Source organism: Camelus ferus, chromosome 7, assembly GCF_009834535.1.
Source record: "Camelus ferus isolate YT-003-E chromosome 7, BCGSAC_Cfer_1.0, whole genome shotgun sequence".
Classification (NCBI taxonomy): Eukaryota; Metazoa; Chordata; class Mammalia; order Artiodactyla; family Camelidae; genus Camelus; species Camelus ferus.
The window spans coordinates 75,036,377-75,061,938 of record NC_045702.1 but is presented as its reverse complement, the minus strand read 5'-3'; the positions used below and the strand labels follow the sequence as shown (position 1 = coordinate 75,061,938).

The 25,562-nt window shown below is 37.7% G+C and overlaps 1 protein-coding gene across 1 annotated transcript in view; it reads left to right on the top strand.

Annotated features, from left to right (window-relative positions):
• The window catches only part of RELN (reelin), a 444,603-nt gene that overhangs the window by 116,886 nt on the left and 302,155 nt on the right, over positions 1-25,562 (top strand). Inside the window, 1 exon segment of the mRNA XM_032484179.1 lies at positions 17,085-17,220. Within this exon segment, the coding sequence (XP_032340070.1) occupies positions 17,085-17,220 (136 nt within the window).

Below are 25,562 nucleotides of genomic sequence, written 5' to 3'. Positions count from 1 at the left end.
GAGATTGCTAAAGAGGGTAGTTGTATAAAACATGACTAGGTTGTAAATGAGATAGAAATGTAGAAATTCAACCAAAAACCTCTGCAAAGCCTTAAAGATATCCCTTTCCCCCCACCCCTTCCCTGGCGACTTGTTTTCCTGGAGAAGAACGACTGATTAGCATATTTTATTTCTGCTGTTAATGCCAAGACTGTTTGCCACCACTGGATTTGCCTGGTTGGTGGCATTTAGCGCAGTGCTTGGCGCTTCTCTACGGAGCTCTTAGACGTCAGCTGTAAATCATCTGCTCAGCCTCCCTGACTGTGAGCCCCATGCGTCCCACCTGGTGCACTTGCCATATGTGGACAGAATTATGTGCAGCCTCTGGGGGTAACACTGCGAATTAGAAGGTGAATTCGAAGCTCTCTGGGCAGGCCCGTACGTATGCGAATCCTGTTCCTTGTGACTGGAATTGTGTTTGTAAATCCCTGTGACTGTACATTGGATGGAAAGGGAAAAACAATCTGCTTAAAAGAGGCCAAATAAACTTCCTCTAAAAACTGGGCAGTATGGGCAGGCTTTTTGCAATCACGCTCGTTCATGAAATGCAGTCTCATAAACACTCATTTCTTAAAAAAATTCCTAGAATCTACATTCAGTGGTAGTTCAATTAGTGGTATTTCCCAGCTATGCAGTCTCTAGCAAGAGGTTTTGATGCCACCTGTTGTGACATCTTTATAAAGAACCATATATAAGGAACCATATATAAAGAACCTTTATAAGGAACCATATTATTGTAATGTAAATCGAAACCCTGCCTGGGTCTCATCAATAAAATGGTGGTTGTGGTGGTGGTCGGGTGGGGGTGCAGGGGCGGGGGTAGGGGTGTGTGTAGTTAATTGAGTTGGCAAGCAAACTTAGGATGATTTTTACTAATAACTTTTGCTAGGTACAAATGACTTCTTATTTGAAAGCCTTTAATGCAAAGTTTAATTATTATAGTGTAACTGTTTGTATGTTCTTTTAGAGTTTATGTTAGTCAGTGATTTTCAATAATAAAAAAAAAAGTGTGGGTGACAATGGGATACCTCTGTGTAAAGATAGATATTAATTTCAAAAAATCAAGTGGACTCTTGCATACAATTTCTAATTGCAAAGCTAGAATTTTTTCCCAAGATGTTTTGGTTGACATATCTGTTTTTGATGTAAATTATCCCTCCCTCTCCTGCTGCCTAACCTTCAGACTAATTCCTTCTATTATATGGGGTGTTACATTCTATTCTACTTTGCATTTTAGGCAAGTTTGAATTGTAAAATCAGTATTTAGAAAATGAGTTATTCTTATTTGGTAGCTTCCTACTGAAGTTTTGTCTTTCCACCTGACACTGAGTCACAGAACACTAATGGCCAATGTCTTTTTCTGAGTGAGAGCACTGGAGCTCCTCATGGTCCTCTTCATTTCCTTGAGATGCGTTATGGGTTGACTTATGTCTCCCCAAAAAGGCCATGTTGAAGTCCTAACCCCCAGTACTTCAGAAGATGACCTTATTTGGAAGTAAGATCACTGCACACAGAATTAATTATGTGAAGATGAGGTCATACTGGAGTAGGGGGTGAGCTCCTAATCCAATATGACTGGTGTTCTTATAAGAAGACACAGAGACACAGGGAGAGTGCCTATGAAGGCGGAGAATTGGAATGATGTACCTATAAGCCAAGGAATGCCTGGACCCACTGGAAGCTAGGAAAGAGGCATGAACAGACTCTTCCTGACAGTCCTCAGAAAGAACCAATCTGCTAACGCCCTGATTTTGGACTTCTCACCTCCAGAAGTGAGACAATAAATCCCTGTTATTTTAAGCCTCCTGGCTTGTGATACTTTGTTACAGCAGCCCTGGCACGCTAACATGAGGCGTAAAGCAATGAATTCAAATCCTTCTCCTCACTCTAGAATTCCAACCCTTCTCATGCCTTGCCTGCTCTCTTGCACTAATTTTCCAGGCACTGTCCTTGATGCTCTTTGGTTTGTACCCATCCATTTTATACACCACTACTATTTTAATATTTCCTTCTATATATACAGAATTCCAGTGGTCACTCCCCCTTGTGCCTGCAGAGGTACATATTCCTGAGTGAGGCATTTGAGGACCTTCCTTTCTGGACTCAGTTGCCTTTCCAGCCCTTTCCCCCACTCTGTCTGATGTGCACATCACTGTATGCCAGCCACTCCCACTTCTCGTTAGTTCTCTCAGTGTGACCAGGACTTTTCCACTTCGAGCGTGCTGTTCCTTTCCCAACAACCCCACCTCCCACCCCTAGAGAATGTTACTCCTCTTCCAAAATTAATCTCAAAGGCTGCTGTAATAGTTTATTGATTCTGTCCTCAAAGGGTGCATTTGCTATCTCTCTCGGCTCACAAAATAATGTAGACTTTTTTTTTTTAACAATACTTATAGTAGTTTGCTTTGCATTATCATTATCTGTGCATGAGTCTTCCATTGTATTAAGCCCTCAAGGAATCTTTAACCTTTATTGGCAGAGATCTGGCATCCTCAGGGTAGATAATTCTATAGCACACCAACCAGAAACACATTCTGCTGATTTCAGGTGTCTGCTCTGCTCCTCCCGACACGTTCTCCCCCATTCGCTTGAAGAATACAGCAGTGGGCTCCAATCAAAGCCTTTTCTGCTCTTATTCACATCACTGTATCTCCTTACCGACCACAGGAGGATAAGCTGAGAATCTGATGGTTCCCTCATATTAGAAAGTCACAAGGGAGACAACATTTTTAACACTAAATCTCTTAATTTCCTCCCTGACCTAGTGAAGTCGCTAAGCCAAATGTAGCAAAGCTGTTTAAAATTGGATTCCTCTATTAGTAAAATTTTTGAACATGCATATATAATTAGGTATTTGCCTATTAGTTTACTTTTAATTTATAAATTCTATACATTTACTCCTGTACTTACCTACTTCTCATATTATAGAACATACACATTTGACATTAAAATGTAAAAGTTCTAATATTTTCTCCTCAACTATAAATAGAGGTATATAAATGAATTATTTAAAAAATATTTTGGTGATTGCCTTTTCAGTGAGAAACTGTAGATAAATAATTCCTAATCTAAAATTAAATTTGTTTCTCTCAAAGAATATAAGCTGGAAATGATGTAAACTTTAACAGTAATATAAGATGCAATATATGATTATAAATTCACATTAAAGATAATATACTTTACATACAGCCTAAAAGAAGCCCTACAATAGAAACATAATCATTCAAATCGATGCTTGGAATGATAGAATTTGAATGCAAAAGAAAAAACTTCTGAGCCTTCAAATAGCCATGACTTACTATAAATAAAAACTAAAACTATAGAGAAGAAAAAATTTAAATCTATCTTTAACAAATAACTTGTCTTATTGAGAACCTTTTTTGTGATCATTCAAATGAGTTTATATTCAAATAACTCCAGTATCATTTTTTTTAGTCAAACCAATATACTCTACTTAAATTCAAGTTATTAGATTATAATAATTTTATAATAGCTGTATTTTATCTATTTCCCTTTTCCTAATCTATTTTAAATATGAAGAGAATTTAAGAATTTCTAAGACTACTTTGTAATCATTTAGCCTCAAGGAATAAGAAGCACTCATTTTTCTGATCTAATATTCAAATTATTGCCTCAGTAGAGTGAATTTTAATAAAATTTAAATGAAAGTAATATACATCATATTTGAAAAAAATTTTCCTGAGATTTATCTTTAAAAATATATTGTTCTTTCTTTTATCTAATTCATAATCAAATGAACTAAAAATGTGATGAAATATATTTCATCATCAAAATTCATTCATTAAGTGTCAATGCTTTCTTACAGTACATAAACTGCCGCTATGATGTAGACAGATAAAGTACTTTCAATAATTATACTATACATGTTTAAGCTGTAATTTTTTCATATTATGTGATTTACTGTTCTTTAGCAATTTATCCTATAAGAAAACAAAGACGGAAATTATTGAGTGAAGTGCCTTTACCAGAATAATATTAGGGTCATGGGTAGAAATTTAGGGCTCTAAAAAGACATTTTAATGATGTAGAAGCAACTAATGTTTATATAGTATTTATTATGTGCTAGGCTTACACTTACATACATTAACAATGTAACCCAGTAATATTGTTTGTTTTCTGTATTTCACATATGAGGAAACTGAGGCACAGAGGGTTTACATGCAATTTACTAAAGACATAGCTAATATATGGCAAAACTGGGATGTGAACCTAGGCAACTTGGCTCTAGAATCTTTACTCTTGAGTACTCCCATGCAGCTTATGCTCAGCTCAGTTTTCCTTTGACTACTGTAAAATAAGCAGATTGTTCTTCTTTTTGACAGTAGGAAATATAGAGAAGAAGAAAGCAGACTTATAAGTCTATTCATTAATTTAGCAAATAGATATTGAGTGATGCTGTGCAAAATCAATGTAAGACCAAATCACTTCTCTCAAGAAACTTAGGATCTAATAAAAGACAGAGCATCAGACAAAGTGTGATAATAGTTGCATTAAAAGGACATATTAATAAGGAAAATTCAGTTTTGCTGTGGTAACAAATTAACCCCCATGTTGCAGCTTAACTCAATAGTCTGATAGGAGTCAAAGACTCTTCAGGGCTATTGTCCTCTATATGGGTACTCAGCAGTCTGAGGTATTTCTATATTGTGGCTGTACTGTCACAGTGTGTGACTTCCATTGCCATCAAGGCAAAGGAATAAAGGAACCTAGAGGACTCACATTCTCTATTCTGTGCTTCAAGTGAGAAATAGTATCCTTCATTTTGTTCATATCCCATTGTCAAAGTTATTCATATGGGCCCTTTGAATTACAAAGAGGCTAGAAAGCTTTTTGGAGTATATGGCTGTCTGGTGAGCAATAAATGCCCTGACCAAGAGGTTTGTACAGTTAATTGGAGCAGAAGAGAGTTGGACAAGAGTTAGTTAGGATTCTATGGGAAGTTGACTAGAAAGTAGCAGAAAAAATCATGAAGTCATGGTAGAGGCTGGTGAGCGTAATGAAGAAACACAAAACATAAGGTTCTGGGCATCCTGTAGGAAAAAGCTGTAGGCAGAGTCTCTCCAGTACCACGGAGAGCTCCTGTCATTTAAATTAGTGTGATACCATATGATGTTAATTGCAATGCCTTTTCTCAGCAATAATTCATTCCATAAACATTTATTGTGTGCCTATCATAAATTTTTGTAGGTAAAAAATTCATAACATGTAACTAACAGTCTAGTGGGGAAGACAGATAACTCTTTGTAATGCAATGAGTAATTCAATAACAGAACTGTTCTCTGGGTATTATGAGAACATGGAAATATTCCTAACATTAACCTCAGATACAGGAAGGAGTTGTACAGGAAAATTTTGTGGAGGAGATGATTTATGATAGTATGCACATTAAGTGACAAGTAATGGTTTAGCCAAGCCAGAGGAAGAAAGGACACTTTAGGTCAAGGGTCAGCGAACTTTCTATAAATGGCAGAATAGTAAGCATTTTAGGCTTTTCAGGTCATAATGATAGGTCTCTTTTGCATTTTTCATTTTTAAAAAGCTTTTAAAGATGTAAAACTATTCTTAGTTCAGTGGTTGTGCAAAACCAGGCCATGGTCCAGGTTTGACCCATAGGTCATTTAGTTTGCTGACCCTTGGTCGAGGCAGAAGGAACAGGAGCAAAGCTAGAGATGTGTACATACAACTGATTACAGTTTGGTCTTGATAGAGTATGAAGTTTGAATAAGGGTCATGATAACTGAACTGAAATAGATGGATGGGGGCAGAATATCATGTTAGGGAACTTAAGTCTAATTCTGTTAAGTTTAGATTGCACTGAAGGATTTAAATCAGTGGAATGAAAAAATCAGATTTGCATTTTAGAAAGGTACCTGTCTTGAGAATTAACCTGAGGAGGCAAAACTTGATGCAAAGAGACCAATTAGGGAGCTATTGGCACTGGTCAAAAAAGAGATAATGAAAGCCTGAAATAAAGCCATAGTGAGATGTGTAGGCAAGAGGGGACACAGTTGAAAAAAAAATTTTGAGGTAACTTCAGAAGGACTTGATGATTGATTAACTGGAGTGACTCCAAGACTAGGTAGATAGTGTTCTTTAACTGAGATAATAAATGTTATGCTGACTCATTGATGTTCCTCCTTTAGAAGGATCTCTGATTGTCATTTATTCCAGATTTACACCATCTGGAGTCAGAAACCAGAGGCACATCTTCTGTCCTGACATGACTTTTTGGGAAATCTATGAGGCTGTGCAGGAAGGGTATGGGTGGCCTTTGCTCCTGTCCATCAGATAGATTGACTGGTATAAGCAATACCTTTCCTTTAGCAGAATGCCCATTCAAGGTAAGGGATAAGGAATTCAATGTATAGGTTCATGGAAATAGTCCTAAATGCTGTGGTCTTTTAAGGCTATCAGTTATTTTAGCTATTTTTGGATCAAGAAATCCAGAACTGATAGTCTGAAATCACCCTTTAAAGTAAACATAAGCCACCTATGATTGCCCAATGTTTTGATATAGTTTCCCATATTGCAAGTGGCACCATCCCAAAATAGAATTTCCATACTTCCTTCCTAGGGTAAAGGCATGTAACTTAGTTTCCACCTCCTAAACCAACCCTCATGAGACTTGGCTACAGAAGAATGCAGTATAAAGTGGGGACTGAGTGTGGGAAAATCCAGATTCAGTCAAGTGCAGTAGTGAAAAATCCTTATATTTTGGAATAGCTGAGGTAGAAGTTCCGTTATTTCAGTCCAATTATCATTGATGTCAAGGAGTCGGAGCAGTTATAATGTTGGACCAGTCTCATGGCAAGGTGAATATCACTTCTTGCTGTGTAGCATCCAAGTTTATTTCTATTTACCTCCCAGAGAAACTGCCTGATATCTCTAAACATTCCTTTCATTGGCTAGATTGTATTCTGTGGTTTGCAGCTGGGAATATCAATAGCTATACCCAGGGCTTCGATTATATACTATATTTTATATAAAATTTCATGGGATAGGGATAGATAGGGGTCAATGCCTAAAAAGGCTTTTTAGAGGAATGGTAATGGGAAAAAAAAGGTTGAGAAACATTCTTACAGATTAAATGGGCAACAGGATTAATTCAAAAATATGCAGTGACAGTATGGGCTGTGATGGTCAAGATAAGGGAGAAGGGAGGAGGATTCACTGTTCTTTTAAGATGTTGGCATTTGAAGCTTGAAGACTATGGGATCATTCATTTAAACACTGATGAAATATTAGATAAAGCAGTTTGACCTGGAGCTCTGTCTATATGGCTGCAGTCACTAGTTATTTAGAGATAGCCTTGCTAGAGACAATTCTTTGAGATCAGCCAATCTGGAGGTACAGTTAAGATAATCAGATCCTGTTTTTACATGCAGAGGCTTTCTGGGGTTAGTCAGGGGTTCCCATGACCCTTCTTTGTAGCTTGACCTGAGCTTCATGCTCGGCCTGGGTGATCTGCAGCTCATTAACTTACTTAAACAGGAGTTTTGTTTGAGTATAGTAGATACAGAGGGCTGAGATCTAGTCCTAAATCTGCAAATAAAATTTCAGCATTTAATGGACACTCCCATAGCCAATTAACATGCAATTTCACATTTACTTTTCACAAAGTGAGTTATTACTTAATCATTTTCACAGTTCTGTTAAGTAGATCTTATTATCTGAATATTAAATAATAGTGATCATAAGATGTAGAGAGTTTAAGTAACCTTGCTCAGTATCGCACTACCAAAAAGTGGCAGGGCTGGATCTCAAGTGACTAGTGGTCCCTCTAGGGACTAGGAAGTGTACAGTTTATTAACCTCTTTATGCTTTACTTTCCTTATCTATAGAATGGGAATAATCTAACACTTCTTAGGGTTTTTAATGAATAAATGAGTCAATCTTTGTAAAACACTCAGAAGTTTGCCTACATCATTAAATATTCAGAAAATGTTAGCTGTTATTCTGTCCAGGGTCTTTTCTTCTTTTTTAAGCTAGGATAAGCAGAGGTCTGAACCAGGATGCTGAATAGTAATTCTGGTATTGTGTTCAACTTCTTAGGTAGGTCAACTGAGCAATTCTTTGCCAATGAGGAAAGAGGAGCAGTAGGCTTGAGAATACTGGAGGTGGCTTTTAGGGTCTGAAGTTATTCCAGCAAGGCAACAGTCTGTAGTTTTGTTTTTTCTTATTTTTTCTTGTTTCTCTGTTTGTTTGTTTGTTTATTGTGGTAAAGATGCAACGTAAGACCTACTCTCAACAAATTTTTAAGTGCACAATATAGACTGCTAACGAAAGCACAGTGTTGTACAGCAGAACTCTAGAACTTACTCATCTTGCATAACTGAAACTTTGTATCTATTGAACAGCAACTCCTACAACTCACTAGCATTAAAGCAAATAACCTGTTTTTAAAATCAGCAAAAGAATAGATATTTCTCCAGAGAAGAGGTACAAATGATCAATAGGTATATGAAAAGATACTCTACATCACTAATCATCAGGGAAATGCAAATAAAAACTGCAGTGAGATATCATCTCACGCCTGTTAGGGTAGCTGTTATATAAAAAAAATTGGATGTCTTATGCACGTGGTGGGAGTATAAAAGGGTGTGATCACTATGGGAAACAATAGAGAGGTTCTTTAAAAATTATAAATAGAACTAACATATGATCCAGCAATCCCACTGATGGGTATACATCCAAAAGAATTGAAATCAGGATCTTGAAGAAATATTTGCACTCCCATATTTGTTGCAGCATTACTCACAATAGCCAAGGTATAGAAACAAGCTAAAAATCCATCAATGGACATCAAGGATTGATGGGTAAAGAAAATATGACATATACATACAATGGAGTATTATTCAGCCTTAAAAAGAAGGAAGTCCTGCCATCTGTGACAGCATAGATAAACCTGTAGGACATTATGCTCAGTGATATAAACCAGTCACAGAAGGACAAATGCTTCATAATTCTGTTTATATGAGGTATCTAAAACAGTCAAGCCCATGGAAGCAGAGAATAGACTGGTGATTGCCAGGGGCTGGGAGAGAGGAGAATGGAGTTTTTCAAAGGGTATAAAGTTTCAGTTACGCATGTTTTGTTTTTTAAGGAAAGCCTTGCCAAGGCCCTTTTAAGCCTCATACGTTGGGGCTTGGGTTTGTATGTCTGAGGCCTCTTTCTCTGGGTTTTTCTGGCCTGCATTTGTGTAAAATCTGACTTTTAGACCAGGAGTTATGCTGTGAATCCAACACACACCAGGCACCAGGTGGTGAGGCAGGAATACAGTTCTGGACGGGTAGCCAGCATGGTGCACTGAGGTTGGAAAGGCTGGGGCAGACAACATGTAGCAATTATCTACCACCAAACAACTTCTAAGGGGGGAGGCAAAATACTTAGGAGTATTCCTTCCTAAGTAGGAAAGGCAGCAGAGACATACTTTGAAACAGTGGCTTAGAGAGATTCAGTTAAAGGCAGTGCAGACTTTACAGAGCTTTTTGGAAAGGACGCTGCTCTGTCAGACTCAGTGGCCACATAGACCTAAGTGTAACTGGATGGCTTTGCTCCTTAGGGGAGCATTTCTGACCTAAAGTTGTCCCACTCATATCTGTACCAGGGATGTGTCTGCCAAGAGGACAAAGATTATCCAATAAGTGATGAGAAATTAAGGTCTTTGGCAGGGACGGGGGAAGATAGGAATCATTTGAGTTTGTGCCTGGATGAGGGGCCCTTCTGGCTCACTCTCAAATAGCTTGCATTTCATCGCAGGATTTGGGCAGGATTTCTATTGGATCAGCATAGGGGTCTGTCCCAGAATTGAGGTACTGCCACTTAAGGGCACAGGGAGGGAGGAAGCCAGTGGACAGTGTAAGATAAAAAATGGACCTGCCATTCACTAGCTCTGTTGTCAACACTTGTTTAAGTGTTGGCAAGTCACTTAAATCCACTAGTTCTTGATAATTCTCCCTTATCTCCAAAGTGGGAGTGATAATAACAGCTAACAAATACAGTGCTAACTATGCGCCATATACGCATTTAACCTTCAGAGCCACTCTATTATCATCTCCGTTTTCCTGGGGAGGGAAGTGAGGAACAGAGTATGTGAGTAACCTGCCTAAGATTCCACAGTTCCTTGGTAGTGGAGCAAAGATCTGATCCCAGGCAGACTGCTGCATTCCAGGGTCTGTGCTCTCAACCTTTCTCCGCTACTGCCTCCTCGATTGTAGTAAGGTAATAATATGGGTAAAACACCTGGCACAGAGAGGGCATTTGATAAGCAGAAGTGCTGGGAGAAGGATGGAGTGGGAAGGGAGCCACAGGAATTCTCACCTCTGTAATGCAGTGAGTGAGGAAAGGGTGAAGTTGACTTAGAATAAGCTCTTTTTCTATAACCAACAGGAGATGTGGGACCCTCATGCATTTTCGAACATATGCCCATATATGTTCAATTCCGGAATGATTTTTAAAAGATTTTAGTACTTTTTTTGCTTCTAGACTTAAATCTGAAACCTAATGCCTTCAAATCAACGCTTTAAAAGTTTAGCATACCCAGTGCATACGTGTGAGTGTGGTTGCACGCAGTCTTCATTATCTTGAGAGCTGTTCTGTTCATATCCATTTTCATCAGGCCAGTACTTCACAGATAAGCTGCAATAAGGATGTTTTCAGGAAGCTCTGTGATTACTTTTCAGCATATAAAATCATGTTTAGCTTTGCTGAGATGTTTGCATACATTGACCTAGCAAAGAAGGCAAATAATAGACAAGTTGAATTCTGTAAGTAAACAGTTATTTGTATTTGAATCAGATGAAAAGATTAAAGAACAACAAAAAGGAACTACATATTTCATTTTCTCTCTTCACTCACAATATAACAGTAACTTTCCCTGGGATTTCAAAATGTAGAATAGATAAACAAGATTGTACTGTGTAGCACAGGGAAATATATACAGGATCTTGTGGTGGCTCACAGTGAAAGAGAATGTGACAACGAATGTATGTATGTTCATGTATAACTGAAAAATTGTGCTCTACACTGGAATTTGACACATTATAAATGACCATAACACAATAAAAAAAAAGTTTAAAAAGAACAAAAACAAAAAAAACCAAAAAAACCCCACTAACTTTCCAAACTACATTTTCAAAACAGTCTACTTTCTATTAACTAATGTAAACCTTTAGATATCCCTTTTACATGAAGAGCAAATGATGAATATAAAAGGAACCAGAAATTATTGTAAATATTTGTCTTTTCTCACACTTTTTATATAGACGTACGTCAACAAACTTACTAAACTTCCTGGCAGAATATTCTATCATACTTTCTGAAAGTGTCTGAAATAATAAAGTAATATTTATTTTAAGGTTTTATCATTTTTATATATGAAGGTTAATGTTTTTCATGAACGAAAATCTATAATCTTAATGTACTTTCTCTTGGTTTGCTGATATCCCATCCACAGAAGCCTTAGTTCTTGAATCCCATGAAAAATAAACCAGGACATGTTTCTGCCCACTTTAACCATGGGCAAATTACAAACTGAACAGATTTGAGTAATCCATGTCTTTAATCTACAAAATATAGAATAAACCCAGCACAAATGTGTAATTTTCCCACTGCTTTGGTTATATTTGGTAATAAAATCTTCGGGGTGTTTCTTGGAAGTGAATAGCCAACATTTTTATGAGAATAGGTGCATTTTATTTTCAAGATGGGGGAATCATAGAAATTCTAGTTAAAGTTCTGAAGACCCAAGGTATGCACATTAAAAGCATAGAAAAGTATTCCAGAGGGGAATTGAGTTCATACAAGGTTTAGTCACAAACCGAAAATAACTGAAGACTTGTCAAGGAAAATGACATCCCGCAAGGCACAGAAATGTGCATCACTGTCTTAAAAGGGATCATGGAAGCAACTTCAGAACAGTCAGAGACATGAGGAGCCCGAGCTTGCAGAAGTCTAATCTGGATAAAGGAAGCTCTGATATAGATTCCTATCCTTTAACCACAGCTTTGCTTAAGAAGACATATGTTTTTTAACTAGATATTCAATGGTTTGATGAACTTGATGAATTTAAAACACCCATACTTTGTCAAAGGAATAGTCATCTTAAAGAGTTATTGTGATTATTTCTTGATACAGAAATTACAGCTAGATTGTAAATATTCCTATTCATACCTATTTTTCAAGTATGTGTACAGAATATTCAAAAGGAAAACGTGTCTATAACATAGGTGCTTTAAAATCCATCAAGAGAGTTATCAATCTCATAGAACTTCAGTCTGAAGGATATATACTTTACTTTTTAATCCAAAGTTAGGTCAGGAGAGCCGTACTTCATAAAGTGCTTTCTTTCTCTCATCATCCAATTCTCCTGGAAGAGAATATTCTTCCTTCTCTAGGGAAGAAATTCCACACGAAAATCTTTTAATATGAAGGTTTACACCTAGCCACAACAATGAATATAAAATCTTTATTATAACTACACTACACAATACATATTTTATATGTATATATCTCCTTAAGACACACATTATAACTAAATTCTTTTATTATAGATCTGATTTTCCCCTTTTCAGTACTGTTAAAACTCAATATGTATCCTGTTATCCAGCATGCAGAAGGGGAAGGCACTATCATAAATTTAAATTCATTATCAAATTCAAATGAAAGTTATCCAAGAATAGGTTTCCAAATCACATATGTTAATAAGATGGTATACATCTTTCATGACACAAAAGCCATTAGGGAGATCACTGTGGCGGATGCAGTAAATTGGGTTTCACAGCACACGGGAAGCTGATGTTGACTGCTCTCCGTCTCCTAGTTCTATTTTCTGTGTGTACCTCTGCTCATTATGTCTGCCTGTGTGCTGTCCTCCCATCTTTCTTCTGCTCGTTGAAACGGTACTGGGAGGGCTGAGGAACCGAACGGAGTCCTAGTGATCATGGACCAGCAGTTCATAGATGCTGGAACCGAAGCTTGGGAGGGAGCACCCTGATCAATGTCTTGCAGCAGGTGTGACAGAGCAGGCAGTACCATCTCTTGCTGGTACTCTGCTGCCTCATGTACATAAAAACAAATATGGGAGAACTTAGCTTCTTCTTCAAAACTCAGTTCCAGTCTCCATCTTCAGTAGAGCCATTTCTGCTGTGCAGCAAGGGCACCGGTTTGAATCCAGGCGATACTGCCCACCTGCTGTGTAACTGTAAGCAAGTGTTTATCTCCATTATCTTCGTGTCCTAAGGGTAAAATGCAGGAAATAACAGCTCCCACCTCATAGGATTGTTAAGAGCCTTAAACAAGTTCATCTTCGTGAAGCTCTTAGAATAGTGTCAGGACATAGTAAGTGCTCAGGAAGCATTAGTTGTCATTATTATAATTGTCCACATTAATTTCTCCTCTCCTCTTTTGTATTTTTCAAAACACCACCCAGTTAGCATTTATTCCCTAGCTGTCTTGTTTAGAATGTTGACTTATTCCGATTTTCTCTTCCCAACTGAAGTCATTTCGGGGCCGGGACTACGTCCTATGTTTCTCCTGTGTGCCTCCACAGGGCCTAACACCATGTTTGAATCAAAGTAGGGATTCCGTGCATACTGTTTTCTCTGCTGGTTGATACTAAATACATTTATAATAGTTGTAACTCTGGCCAATTTTTAGATGTTCTCAAAGAAAATGCCGATTAAAACGTGTTAGCAGTACAGTATAGCAGTGCTCTGTGTTAAAAAAGCAAACACCACTCACACTCGTTGTATTTGAAGGTACGTGGAAAGGTCCTCAGAATACCTGTTTGAAGTGGAGTAGTGGGTAAGAGGGTGGGATATTTGCGTTACCACCAGGGCCAGTATATAAGATGCTGCTAGTAGAGACTTAGAAACTGTGTCTTGGTACTGCAGTGATACTACTCCAAACCCTGAATTCTGAACATCATTGTACTAGTCTACATTTTTTAATACATATTCTCTGCAATGCATTATAATTGCTTGGTGAGCTTTTCAAACTCCCAGTACCCAGGCATGGTTACCACAAACCAGTGAAGTCAGAATGTCTGGGAACCAGTAATTTATTCAGTCTCTTCAGGTGATGCTGCTTATAGCCAAGTGGGAGAGCTGCCGTGCCAGACTGTTGGGCTGCAAGACTGTTATTCCGTGGCATGCTTACCCAGGGTGGGGCGTGAGATGATTGCAACTCTATAGCTACCCTATAAAATTCTGTCCAGTAATATGCAGCCTAGACATTGACTCACTTTCTAAGAGGAGTTTTGAGGAGTGAGGAGATATTTGAACAGGAATCCTATTACCAAGGCTCTGAAACCCTGAAACCTTATTTTGTTTGACTCATTTCCATTCCCACATGGTTGTGGCTGGGTCTTTTGCTTTCCTTTTTGACCAGGCCGACTCCTACAGATGTGTCATTTTCCACACACTGAGTCCCTGCTTTATGCCGGACCAGAGGGGAGTGGCAGTTCCTGAGTCATGGCTTCTGAGTCTCCATCAGCACTCCGTGATTTCCCTGTGGGTCTCTCATCCTCTCTAACCCTGTGGTCTCTCTGGCTTGATGACTTTCGTCTCAAGATGCAGCTTAACAAATATATATATAAACACACATATATATTATATATATACATACATATATATACACATACATATACATACACATACATATATATACACACATACATATACATATATAAACTGGAATGAGAAAAAAAGCATCGTTAGGATGTGTCAAAATATTGACTTGTTTTTCTGTTTCTTTGGCCAGGGTGACCTATTCTGAACAACTTTCTATTCTAGAAGATTTTATTTCACTAGTTAATGTAACATGTGTGTATAATTTCTATTGTCTTTTATTTTTATAGTTAAATTATTCATGCATTTATTCAGGAAATATTTCTTGAGTCTCTGTAATGTGCCAGACACTGTGAGAGTTTCTTGCAATATGAAGATTAAAGACCTGGTCCCTCATAGGCTCCTTGGGAAGATGGTCAAGGGCTATGGTGGAGCAGAGTATGAACTGCTGTGAGGACATGCAGGAAGGGCACCTGTCCCAACATGGGGGTACTGTACCAGACACTGTCATATTTATTGGGTCACCTCATTCTCACATTAACCTTAGGATGGTGTGGACATGGTATTTTCATTTTACAGACAAGAAAGCTGGATCTCAGAGAGAGCATGTCATTTGCTCAAGTTCACAAAGCCAGTAAATTCATTCTTTATTTAACTGCACACTCCTGGCAATGTTTTTTAATTAGTATTTTTACTAATAAACTTTATTTTTAAAGCAATCTTAAGTCACAGGAAAACTGAATGGAAAATCCAGAGATTTTCCATATGCTACTGTCCCCCCTGTCACAACCTCCCCAGCATCCCACATCACAAGTGATATATTTGTTACAACAGGAACCTACTCTGACATCATTACCACTCAAAGTACAGAGTTCACATTAGGGTTCATTCTTGGTGTTGTACGTTCTCTATGTTTTGACAAATACGTAACAATATGTATCCACCATTGTAACTTTATACAGAGTAGTTCCACTGGCCTAAAAAAATCCTCTGTGCTCTGCTGGTGCTTGTCTCCCTCCCTCCCTCCTAACCCATGGCAACCACTGTCTCCATAATTTTGCCTTTTCCAGAATGTCACAGAGTTAGAATCATATAGTATGTAGTTCTTTCAAATTGGCTTCTTTCATTTGGTAATATGCATGTATTTATTCATGTCTTTTCATGGATTAATAGCTCATTTCATTTAAGCTTTGAATAATATTCCATTGTTTGGATGTATCACAGTTTATTTATCCATTCATTTTCTAAAGCACATCCTGGCTTCTTCCAAGTTTTGACAATTATGAATAAAACGACTATATACATCTAAGTGCAGTACAGGTTTTTGTGTGGACATATATTTTGAACTTTGTTTTAATTTGCAATTCTATAATGATGTATGATGCTGAACATCTTTTTGTATGTTTCTTTTTCACCTGCATTATCTTTTTTAGTGAGGTATCTGTTCACATCTTTTGCCTCTTTTTAAAAATTGAGTTGTTCATTATCTTATTGTTGAGTTGCCTATTAATATTTTGTATCTGAAGTAAACCTAAGAGAATCACTTTATTAAAAAAAGAAAAAAAATCACCTCCTGATAGCTCAGCTGGGAGCTGACCTGGCACTCACGGCTCAGCCATGATACTCTCATGTTGAACATGAGCACTTTCACAGGTCATCCACATCAGACAAGGCTGCTCTGAGGCCATGATGGTTTGAGGCAAAAACAAGACTACTTTGTAATCATGCCTGAACACAGACAAGAGCAAGAACATGGTGCAAACCCCCAAAATGACCAACATCCCTCTCTCCATGCTAACGTGGCTGCTGCTTGTTTTAATTCCAGCTTCAGCCCTACTCCATTCCCCGTGTCTCATAGGTAACAAGTGTTAAGATACTCAGTGTTGAAATTGCTCCCACTTTCAGTTAGTACCGGCTCCAGAATCAAAACCACCTTCCCTGGAACCTCCCCACAAGACCGAGGGGGTTCCCGGGACACAAGACTTTCAGTACTAAAATCGGGAAATTCCTGGGCCGGCTTGACCACCCTACTGTCTACAATAACCTAACACAAGCCCTAATACTCTAACAAGCTCCTTCTCGCATCCTCTTACTGAGATACCTGCAAGTTCCCGGTAGTCTTTGGTCTCCCTTGCAGCAAACACTTCTAATAAATCCAGCGTTGTTATACTGCAGGTGTGTTCCTGGGGGTCTTCGGTGATGGGCAAAGACCAATCAACAAAATCAAAGTAAAGCACATACTATAGCAATGTATTTAGTAGACGCACCTTAACAATAATGTTGTAAGTGATTAATTTCCTTTTAACAATAGAAAGTGGAAAATTGCATAACTTACGGGGAAGCCAAACAGCACGATGAATCTTAACACAAGAAAAATGTCCAGAAGAGATTGCTATGCCATGACAAGACTTTGTTTTGTTGTTTTTATAACATTTTCCCTTCCTTTCTGTTTGTCAGGGATCATGTCTGACCACCAGTTTGGCAACCAGTTCATGTGCAGCGTGGTGGCCTCTCATGTGAGTCATCTGCCCACAACGAACCTCAGCTTCGTCTGGATTGCTCCACCTGCTGGCACAGGCTGCGTGAATTTCATGTAAGTACCCAAAGTGTTTCTGACTGGTGCAGAAGGCAAATACATTATTGAACCAAATTTGGATCTGCTCGCTTGCGCACAGTAAAGCCAATCTGTTGACACCAGGCTGCGGTGAAGGAAAGTGCAGCATGTATTACAGGGCGCCAGTCAAGGAGACCAGGAAGCTAGTTCTCAAAAGACCCGAACTCCCTGGTGGCTTTCAGGGAAAGGTTTTTAAAGACAGGGTGAGGAAGAGGGTTGTTGGATACATGATTAGCTTGTGGACATTCTTCTGTTTGGTTGGTGGTGAAGTAATCAGAAGTCAACATCATCAGCCTTCTGGTTCCCACTGGTTTGGGGTCAGCGAGCTTGTGGGCAGCATACATACAGTGAACTTCTTCCATCTGGTGGGGGTTTCAGTATCTGCAGAGCAGCTCAAAGGGTATGGCTCAGAATATTGTCTAATGTCCTTGAGGAGGAACTAAAGGTCCTTGACTTTGTTTAATGGCTAAACTATTATTATTTTGTCTTGCTTGACTGTTTTCCTTTGTTTCTGCATTTTCTCACTTCCCTGTTTAAATGTATTCTTTGGAACGCTGGGAAGGCCTAGGAGGCTAAAGTTTTTCTACAAATGAGAGGCAAGTATAGGACAGGGTGGTCTGTCCCGGGAAGGCCCCATAGGGTCCTTGTCCAGTACAAATAAACCTCTCATGTGGTTACGTATATAGTAACTATTTAAATGTATTATTTTAACAAGTTTAACCTTAATTAAAGCCACTAATTTTGGCATCAAAAAGAGGCCAAAACTGTATTTAAAAAAGTAATTTTAGTAGTTTATTTTTGCATATTTATTTATACCTCAGGAGATCTAAATTGAATTTAAGCCAACAAAGAAACACACTGAGATGGGTATGTGAAGAAATCAAGGTAATGGGAACATGATGTTCAGAAAATAAGATGAAAATAGGTACAAAAAATGCTGTGAGGCTCCATCCATGGTTTAGAAGAAGACCACAAATTCAGCCTTCAGCTTTCTAGTCATTGGTGCCAAGAGGAAAATGTGATCAGTTAGCTCACGCATGGTGGTAAGAAGTCAGGACGCTGTAGAAACTTCAGGAATCTCTCCTGTGCTTTCATTGGGAGGAAACAGGGAAATGCAGTGTGAGCAGTGTCCCAACAGCATCCTTAGATAAACCCTGCACTGTGATCCAAAGGCTGTGGCTGTGACATCTCTCAGTATAGACTATTCCCCGAGCCCTGCCCCATAGTCACCATTCTTCATCCTTCTCAGTCATCTCTTTTTCCCTCCATTGCATTTTTTCACTTCTAACGTATAATATACTTCGTTTAATGATGTATGTTATTTGTTGTCTGACTGTTCCTGATGAAATGCTAATTTCTTGAAGGCAAGAATGCTTTTCTATTTTTGTTTACAGATTCACCCCAGCTGTCTAGTACAGTCCCTGCACACACAGGACACAGCCACTAAATATTTGTTGAATGGATGAGTAGGCCAATGGGATAAGATCAAAGGCAGTTCAGAAACAGCTCTTCTATGGACAGTCAGGCGAAACGGAGCTGGAAATCATCTTGAATGGGGTTCTATTTCAACCTTCTGCCCAGACAACAAAAATCCCATAAAACCTGCATACTCCAAAATTTACCACTACCTTTCCTTTGCCCTTAATAATACACAGTTCAGTGTCAGGGGTCTGTACACATCACTGATTGCATGCTCTTTCTGCCTATCCTCTGGGTTACTCAGGCTGCACACATCAGACTCATCATATCGCCCAGCTGGTTGACATTTAGTCTCATCATTTTCTCCCTCAGAAAGTGTTTTGCGCTTGAACCCTTTTCTTCCAGCACCTCTTGCTAAGATGACTGCATTAGCTTCCTACCTGGTCTGTTCACCTGCAGCCTATTTCTGCTCCAGTCCATTCTGCATGATGTTGTCCTGTTAATCTTCCTAAGGCACAAGTTTGATCACTCGGAACTTGGATACCCTAAAACTCCCTTCAAAAGTCCATCCCTTTGGCATGGGTTTGAAGGATCTTCCAAATCTTGCTGTTTATCATCTCCTTTCTTACCTCCCAAAGCCTGCATGTCTGATGGGCATAAATTAGCAGGACTTCCCACAATTCCCTAAACATTTCATGACTTTCTCTCTTTCTCCATGCTTTCCCCTTAGCCTAGAATGCTTTTTTCTTTCAAATCTAATAGTGAAATTCCTACTCGTTCTTCAAGCTGGCATTCTTAAAAAATCTTTTATAAAGCCAAGATATTAGCAGCAGAAGCGATGTGTGTGTTGTCACATTTTGCTTGTAACTCTATTATAATGCTGATTATATTTTACTGTATACTTATTTAAGTTAATTTCTTGTCTTGTCTTTTCCATTAGATTAGGTTAAACAGGGACTAATTCTTATTACTTCATGATTCCTCCACAGTTGGTTGAACAACTCATACACAGAAATCACAGAAAATGTGCTTTGAATTACAGTCGTCTCTCTGTCTCTCTGGTTGGAGGGGTGTGTGCATTCTAGTACCTTCCACAGACACTCAAGTCCCTTATATAAAACGTCATGGTACAGCTGGCCCTCAGCATCCACGGTTTCCCCATCCACAAATTCAACCCACAGTGGAAGCAAAATTCGCAGACATGGAGGGCCGACTGTATATGAGGTTCAGTGTTGTCTTTTTCTTTAGTTTAGTAGTAATTGCTGACTTTCTCTGTTGACATGCTTTATATTCCTCATGTTGGCACCTTGTTAGGATAATTTAAATTCTTGCCATGCGTAACTTCCTCATTTAAAACAAGAATTTTTTTTTTTGAAAGAATGCAAAGTAAATCTATGCCAACAATATAGAACTGCCTGTTTACGAATAAAGATTTTAATTGAATCTGTCTTAAGATAATATTTGATGGCTTATGGCCTCACTGTTCCTGGGATATCAAATTGTATTCTCTTCTGAGAAGTAACTTAGGTATTTAAAGTCAGCCGCACACAAATGTTTTCTTAGCAGCTGGAAAAAAAATATACAGTGTGGTTAGAAGTAATTTTTACTGACTACAAAGAAGTTTACACACCCTCACTTGTATCAGTAAAATTTTGATGGTGCAATTTGCACTTTTTCACATTCTTAATAAATGATTAAGTCTCCGCTTATCTTAAGCCATGCCTATGTTGAATGGGACATCTAGTAGCTGCTTCCTGTGTTGGCAAAATGCTTTAGTTGATCTCTTTTCCTAACTGGTTTGTGAGAGAGTGCAGGGAAACTGAAGACTGAACATGGACCACTGAACAATTCATTTGAAATTCTCTGAACTAAAGTCTCGTAACATCTTACCTTTGTTCCTTACTAGAGTATGTATTATGTGCTGAGTAGAGCTATGTATGAATTAGTAGCTGTAATTAGCATGTGCCCGGCAATACTTGAAGAGAATTGCTAATGTTAAACACTCATTTTAAACATTGAACAAACATAAAATAACACAAAAACCTATGACATTTGAACATAAATATAACTTGATTCTGTCTTTTTTGACTAACTTCAAAAATTAAAGTGTTCACTGAAGTTAGGGAGAATTTTTAGAAATTAAACGTCAGCCATACTTATATGCTTTTGTAATATATTTTGTATAATGTTTTCATATCATTAGTTAATTCATATCTCATTATTTAATTTTTCACATGTGTTTTATCTTTTTACTGGATTTTAAATCTCCCAAGGTCAGGGACTCTGTTAGGCATTTTTACATACTTAGTAGTTCCTAATACTGAACTATAGACAATGGAAGTTTCTCAATAAATATTTCTTAATAGTGAATAATGATATATTTTACTCATTCTAAAATACAGATTTTTTTTTTTACATTTTGAAATCTCTAAAGTTACATCTTTCATTTGATGGCATCTTATGATTATAAATTGCAGCATTTATTTTATTTCTTAATCTTATGATTGATGGTGTCTTGGATTTGAAGAACTCCAGCAACTAGTATTTCTCATTTACTGTGTATATGGTCCCTCTAGAGCTGGCGATTGAATCTACATTGCACCCAGTTCTGCAGCCTCATGTTAATACAACCAGTGTATGATCCAGACTCTGTGATTTTAAAACCCAGTTATCTATTTAAATCCTCTTTAAAAATCTCATAGTAAGAATTATGGAACCTTTGAGCTGAAATCCCGAACAATTATATAATGTGCTGTGGTACATTATATAATTGTTATATATTGGTTGTTATATATTGGTAAACCACTTAGCCCCAAAGTCATTTGGGCAGTGTTTTTACTGTCTTTCTCATTAAAAAATAATCAAATGAGAGGCACAAAGAAGAGGATGCCCTAGGATAAATTTGCTGGCTGTACTGGTACAAAAATATAAAGTGGATCAGTAAGTAAAATTATTTTGTCATTAGGTTTATGACACCAGTGATAACATTTACATTTTAGGTGATAATTTCATCCAGAGATCTACGTCGTATCCAGATCTTATGATAGTATAGTTTATCTTCACTTCTGTGTTCGATTTGTCTTTAGCGACTAGTAAGCCTCAAATTAAAAGAGGCACTTAATTACCCAGAGTTTTTTAATATAAATTTTAAAAAATTCCAAGGATGAGGAGGTAGGACAGAGAGAGGAGAGGGAAGAGGAGGAGAAAGAAGGGAAGGAGGAGGAGGGAGGGGTGTGAAAAGGTAGGGACAAGACAAGGGGAGGAGGGAAGAAAAGAAGGAAGGAAGGAAATCTCCAGGCCATCTAACCCTAAAAGTGAGTGAGAAATTACCAGGGAAAAAGGGGGTGTAAAATAACAACAGCAAAATTAATTAATAATATTTTGGAAAATTTACAATGTACCAGCCACTGTTTGAAGTGATTTTCATCTTTTAATCCATTTTATTCTTATAGGAGTTCTATGAAGTAGGTGCTGTTATTATCTCAGTTTACAGATGAGTAAATCCAAGTACAGAGATGTCATATAACTTGCCTAACATCACTCACCTGGTGATTGACACAGTCTGGATTCAGAGGTAGTCCAGTTACAAGCAGATGATTTTTGCCACTTCACTACATTTGCCTCCAAAATCATCACTTACCTATTTTATTATGATAAAATACACATGGTGTCGATACGATGAAAATTAAATAGTTTGTGACATAGTATTAGAATCTCTCAAGCTTTTTAAAGTGGCCAACATGTGTTTCCTATCCCTATTTTGAAATCTATCTCTATACTGTAATATTATCTAATTCACTCAGATATTATAAGGCACTGATTTAAACTCCTGAAATGTGGAGAACACGTTAGACTAATATGTCAAACATGGGTCTGACCTTGATATATATGAGGTAGGTTGGTTCTTTGGATGCTGGCTATGTCCCACCCCTTGTCACAAGGGGATTGCATATAGGGCGGGAGTATGTGAATTAAGGGCAAAACTGATCACCACTAGATTTACATTTAACTGCTTGGACAAAGATGCTAGCATAATATTAGAATTAAAATGGAACATAAAAGAAGATCAGATTTGTGCCTAGATTAATACTGATTGAACCTTAAGTGAACTCCCTCAAAACTGAGAACAGAATGAAGCGAATGGTGTTCTATTTAAGATACTGAAGCAGCAACAAAGAATTGAACTCAGGGAAGCAAAGATGTGCACAGGTGGACCACATTTAACCATTTGATATTTTAAAGGAAGATTCCCCTAGAGGGACCTTAAAAGTACACTAAACAAGAACACAAAGAAGTAATTTTTAAAAATTGAAGACACTAGTAGTTTCTGAACACTGACCAGGGGCAAAGTAATACAGATGCAGAGATTTGAAATGCTGCCTTGAGTGTATCTCTGGTGCCTTTAATTTTTGATGAGAGCCGTTCTAGTCTGTCTGGAGGATTCCTCATGAAAGATAGTGTGGTTGCCCATTTATTCCAATCCATCAAAAGAAAACATGGGAGATGTTTGCCTTGTTACTTAAACATTTGAAAGAAGATCAGAAACTTCCCCATGGGTGCGTTTATGGGAAGTGCATTCATACCAGTAGATAAGGATACTAACAGTTGATCCATACAAATGTTATTTTACTTTTTAGGTTACATGGAGCTTACTGAAAAAATAAATTGCTTCTCATGTAAGGCTGAAATGATCGTAACCACACTGGTCGATAAAACCAGATGTGCTGTTTTCCACGGGAGGAATTTCATCTATCTCCTAAGTCACGTGTCTGTGGTTTTTTTCTCATGGTCCAGTTTTCTTTTTTCAAACAGACATTTCCCAACTTGAGACAATTATTTCAGTGATGCTCCAAAACATACCTTTAAATGACAAGATGAAAAAACAAAAATCTACCCTTAAAAGTGAATGGCTTGAAGCCTAACTGATAGTTCTCATTTCCCCATAGCCTCCTGTTTTTCATCAAAGTTAAACAGCCAATTAGGAGATAGTCTAAGATCCGGGGCTAATGTGTGTTCTTATTTATCAGCATTTTGGCAAATGAGGTCAAGATGCTTCCTGGGGATTTAATTTTTCATTTTAGGGGTGTGGTAAAATGCTGAGATAAAATATGTCTATTTATCACCAGGAAGGTGTGAAGATATTATTTTTGTTATATTAATTGTACAACATATTTTTTTTGAATTAACAGATATTCAACAGGCATTTTTTTACTCCATTCATTTTTTTCTTGTCCCCTTTCTCCCTTCCTGTGTCTCTTTCTCCTAAAAAGCCACAGTGTAAACAGCATGGGTTATATTAGGGCAACCTTCTGAAGTCTCACTTGACACGTTTCTTTGCATCAAAACCGTAAGACTTACATCAGAGAAGGAGAACTGCTTTATAGTGAGAAAGAGTGTCTATTTCAGTAATGAAATATTTTTAACTAGGGTCCAAAGATGGACTTCCATCTATGGAATTCTGTCCCACAGTAAATAGTTGTTAGTAAATTTTTTTAAGTCTCTGTTTTTTTTCTTTTTATATAGAAATAGTAGTTTTTCCTAATGTTAGTTCTAGAAACAAAACAAAACCCCATGTCAAACCCTTCCTTCCCTCCTTCCCTTCCCTTCCTGTAATGGAATCATAACTTGTGGAGGGTCCTTAAGTAAGTGGACTGAGGTTTGGAATCTACGAAATGCTTCTCACTACAAGGCCTTGTGGTTTAGACCAGATGTCTACTCCACTTGGCACTTCTTGCCATTTGCGAAAGCAGAAATACCAAATCAGTAAATCTAAAGCTAAATTTGTATTACAATGATTAGCATTTCTCTGTGTCTGATAGGAAGTTTCTATATGAGATATGGGCAGAGATTTGAGTTATTTCTCTATTAGTAGAATGTGATGGAACCAGTTTTAGAAACCTCAAGTGTGAAATTATTATTTTTTCCTTCAAACTGCTTACACAGTCAAAAATAGTGATGACAAAGATGTCTATGAAACAGGTGAATAAGCTTTTCTCATGGCAACAACAGCTCCGTGGTTTGCCAGTACAGTCACTTGCATAATATATATCAAAGCAGCAGAATTTTATTCAATACTGCTTTTAGTAAAATCATTGATTATTAAGACATTATTAAGAATAGGAAATAAAATTGTGGTAGCTTCTTATCTTGTCCTCTGTGATTTGTTTGGATATGCATTTGTATTTAAATATAGACATATATGTGCATTATAAACACATGGGTATATGTGTATATGCATATATATGTCTATACACACATTCACTTATATGCATATATACACAAACACATGTATTCTAAAATTTGTTCAAAACTGTACTTTTAACATGGTAAGTACAAGCCACGTGTGGCTATTTAAATTTAAATTAATTAAAGTTAAATAAAATTAAGCATTCAGTTCTTCAGTTGCACTAGCCACATTTCAAGTTCTCAAAAGCCACGCATGTCTAGTGACTATGATATTAGACAGCACACAGCTAGAATATTTCCTTCATTATAGAGAGTTCTGGTGGCAGCACTGATTTAGAGGATCAAATGAATTATTTTTTCTTCTACTGTTACCTTAACATTTACAGAAGGTAACCATGTATTTCAAAGGACATACGGAAGGAATAAAGTAAAGCTAAGATTTTGCAGTTGTCCTGTGAACTTGAATTATCATAATTGCTAACCTGGACTAGTAGAGCAGTTTTATGTAAAAAGCTGGCTACCAAACTATTCATTTTAATTTTATTTGTCAGTGCAGCAGTTTCTGTGGTCCTTAACTTTATGGCTAACTGTAGGCAAAGTGTGACAGGTGAAGGTTCCCTCTGGTTACCTCTCGTACACTGCTCAGGGCTCAGAGATGCTCTGTGGCTACCCTGGCCTCTCCTTGCTCCCACCCCTGGGTTTCAGCCTCTCCTCCG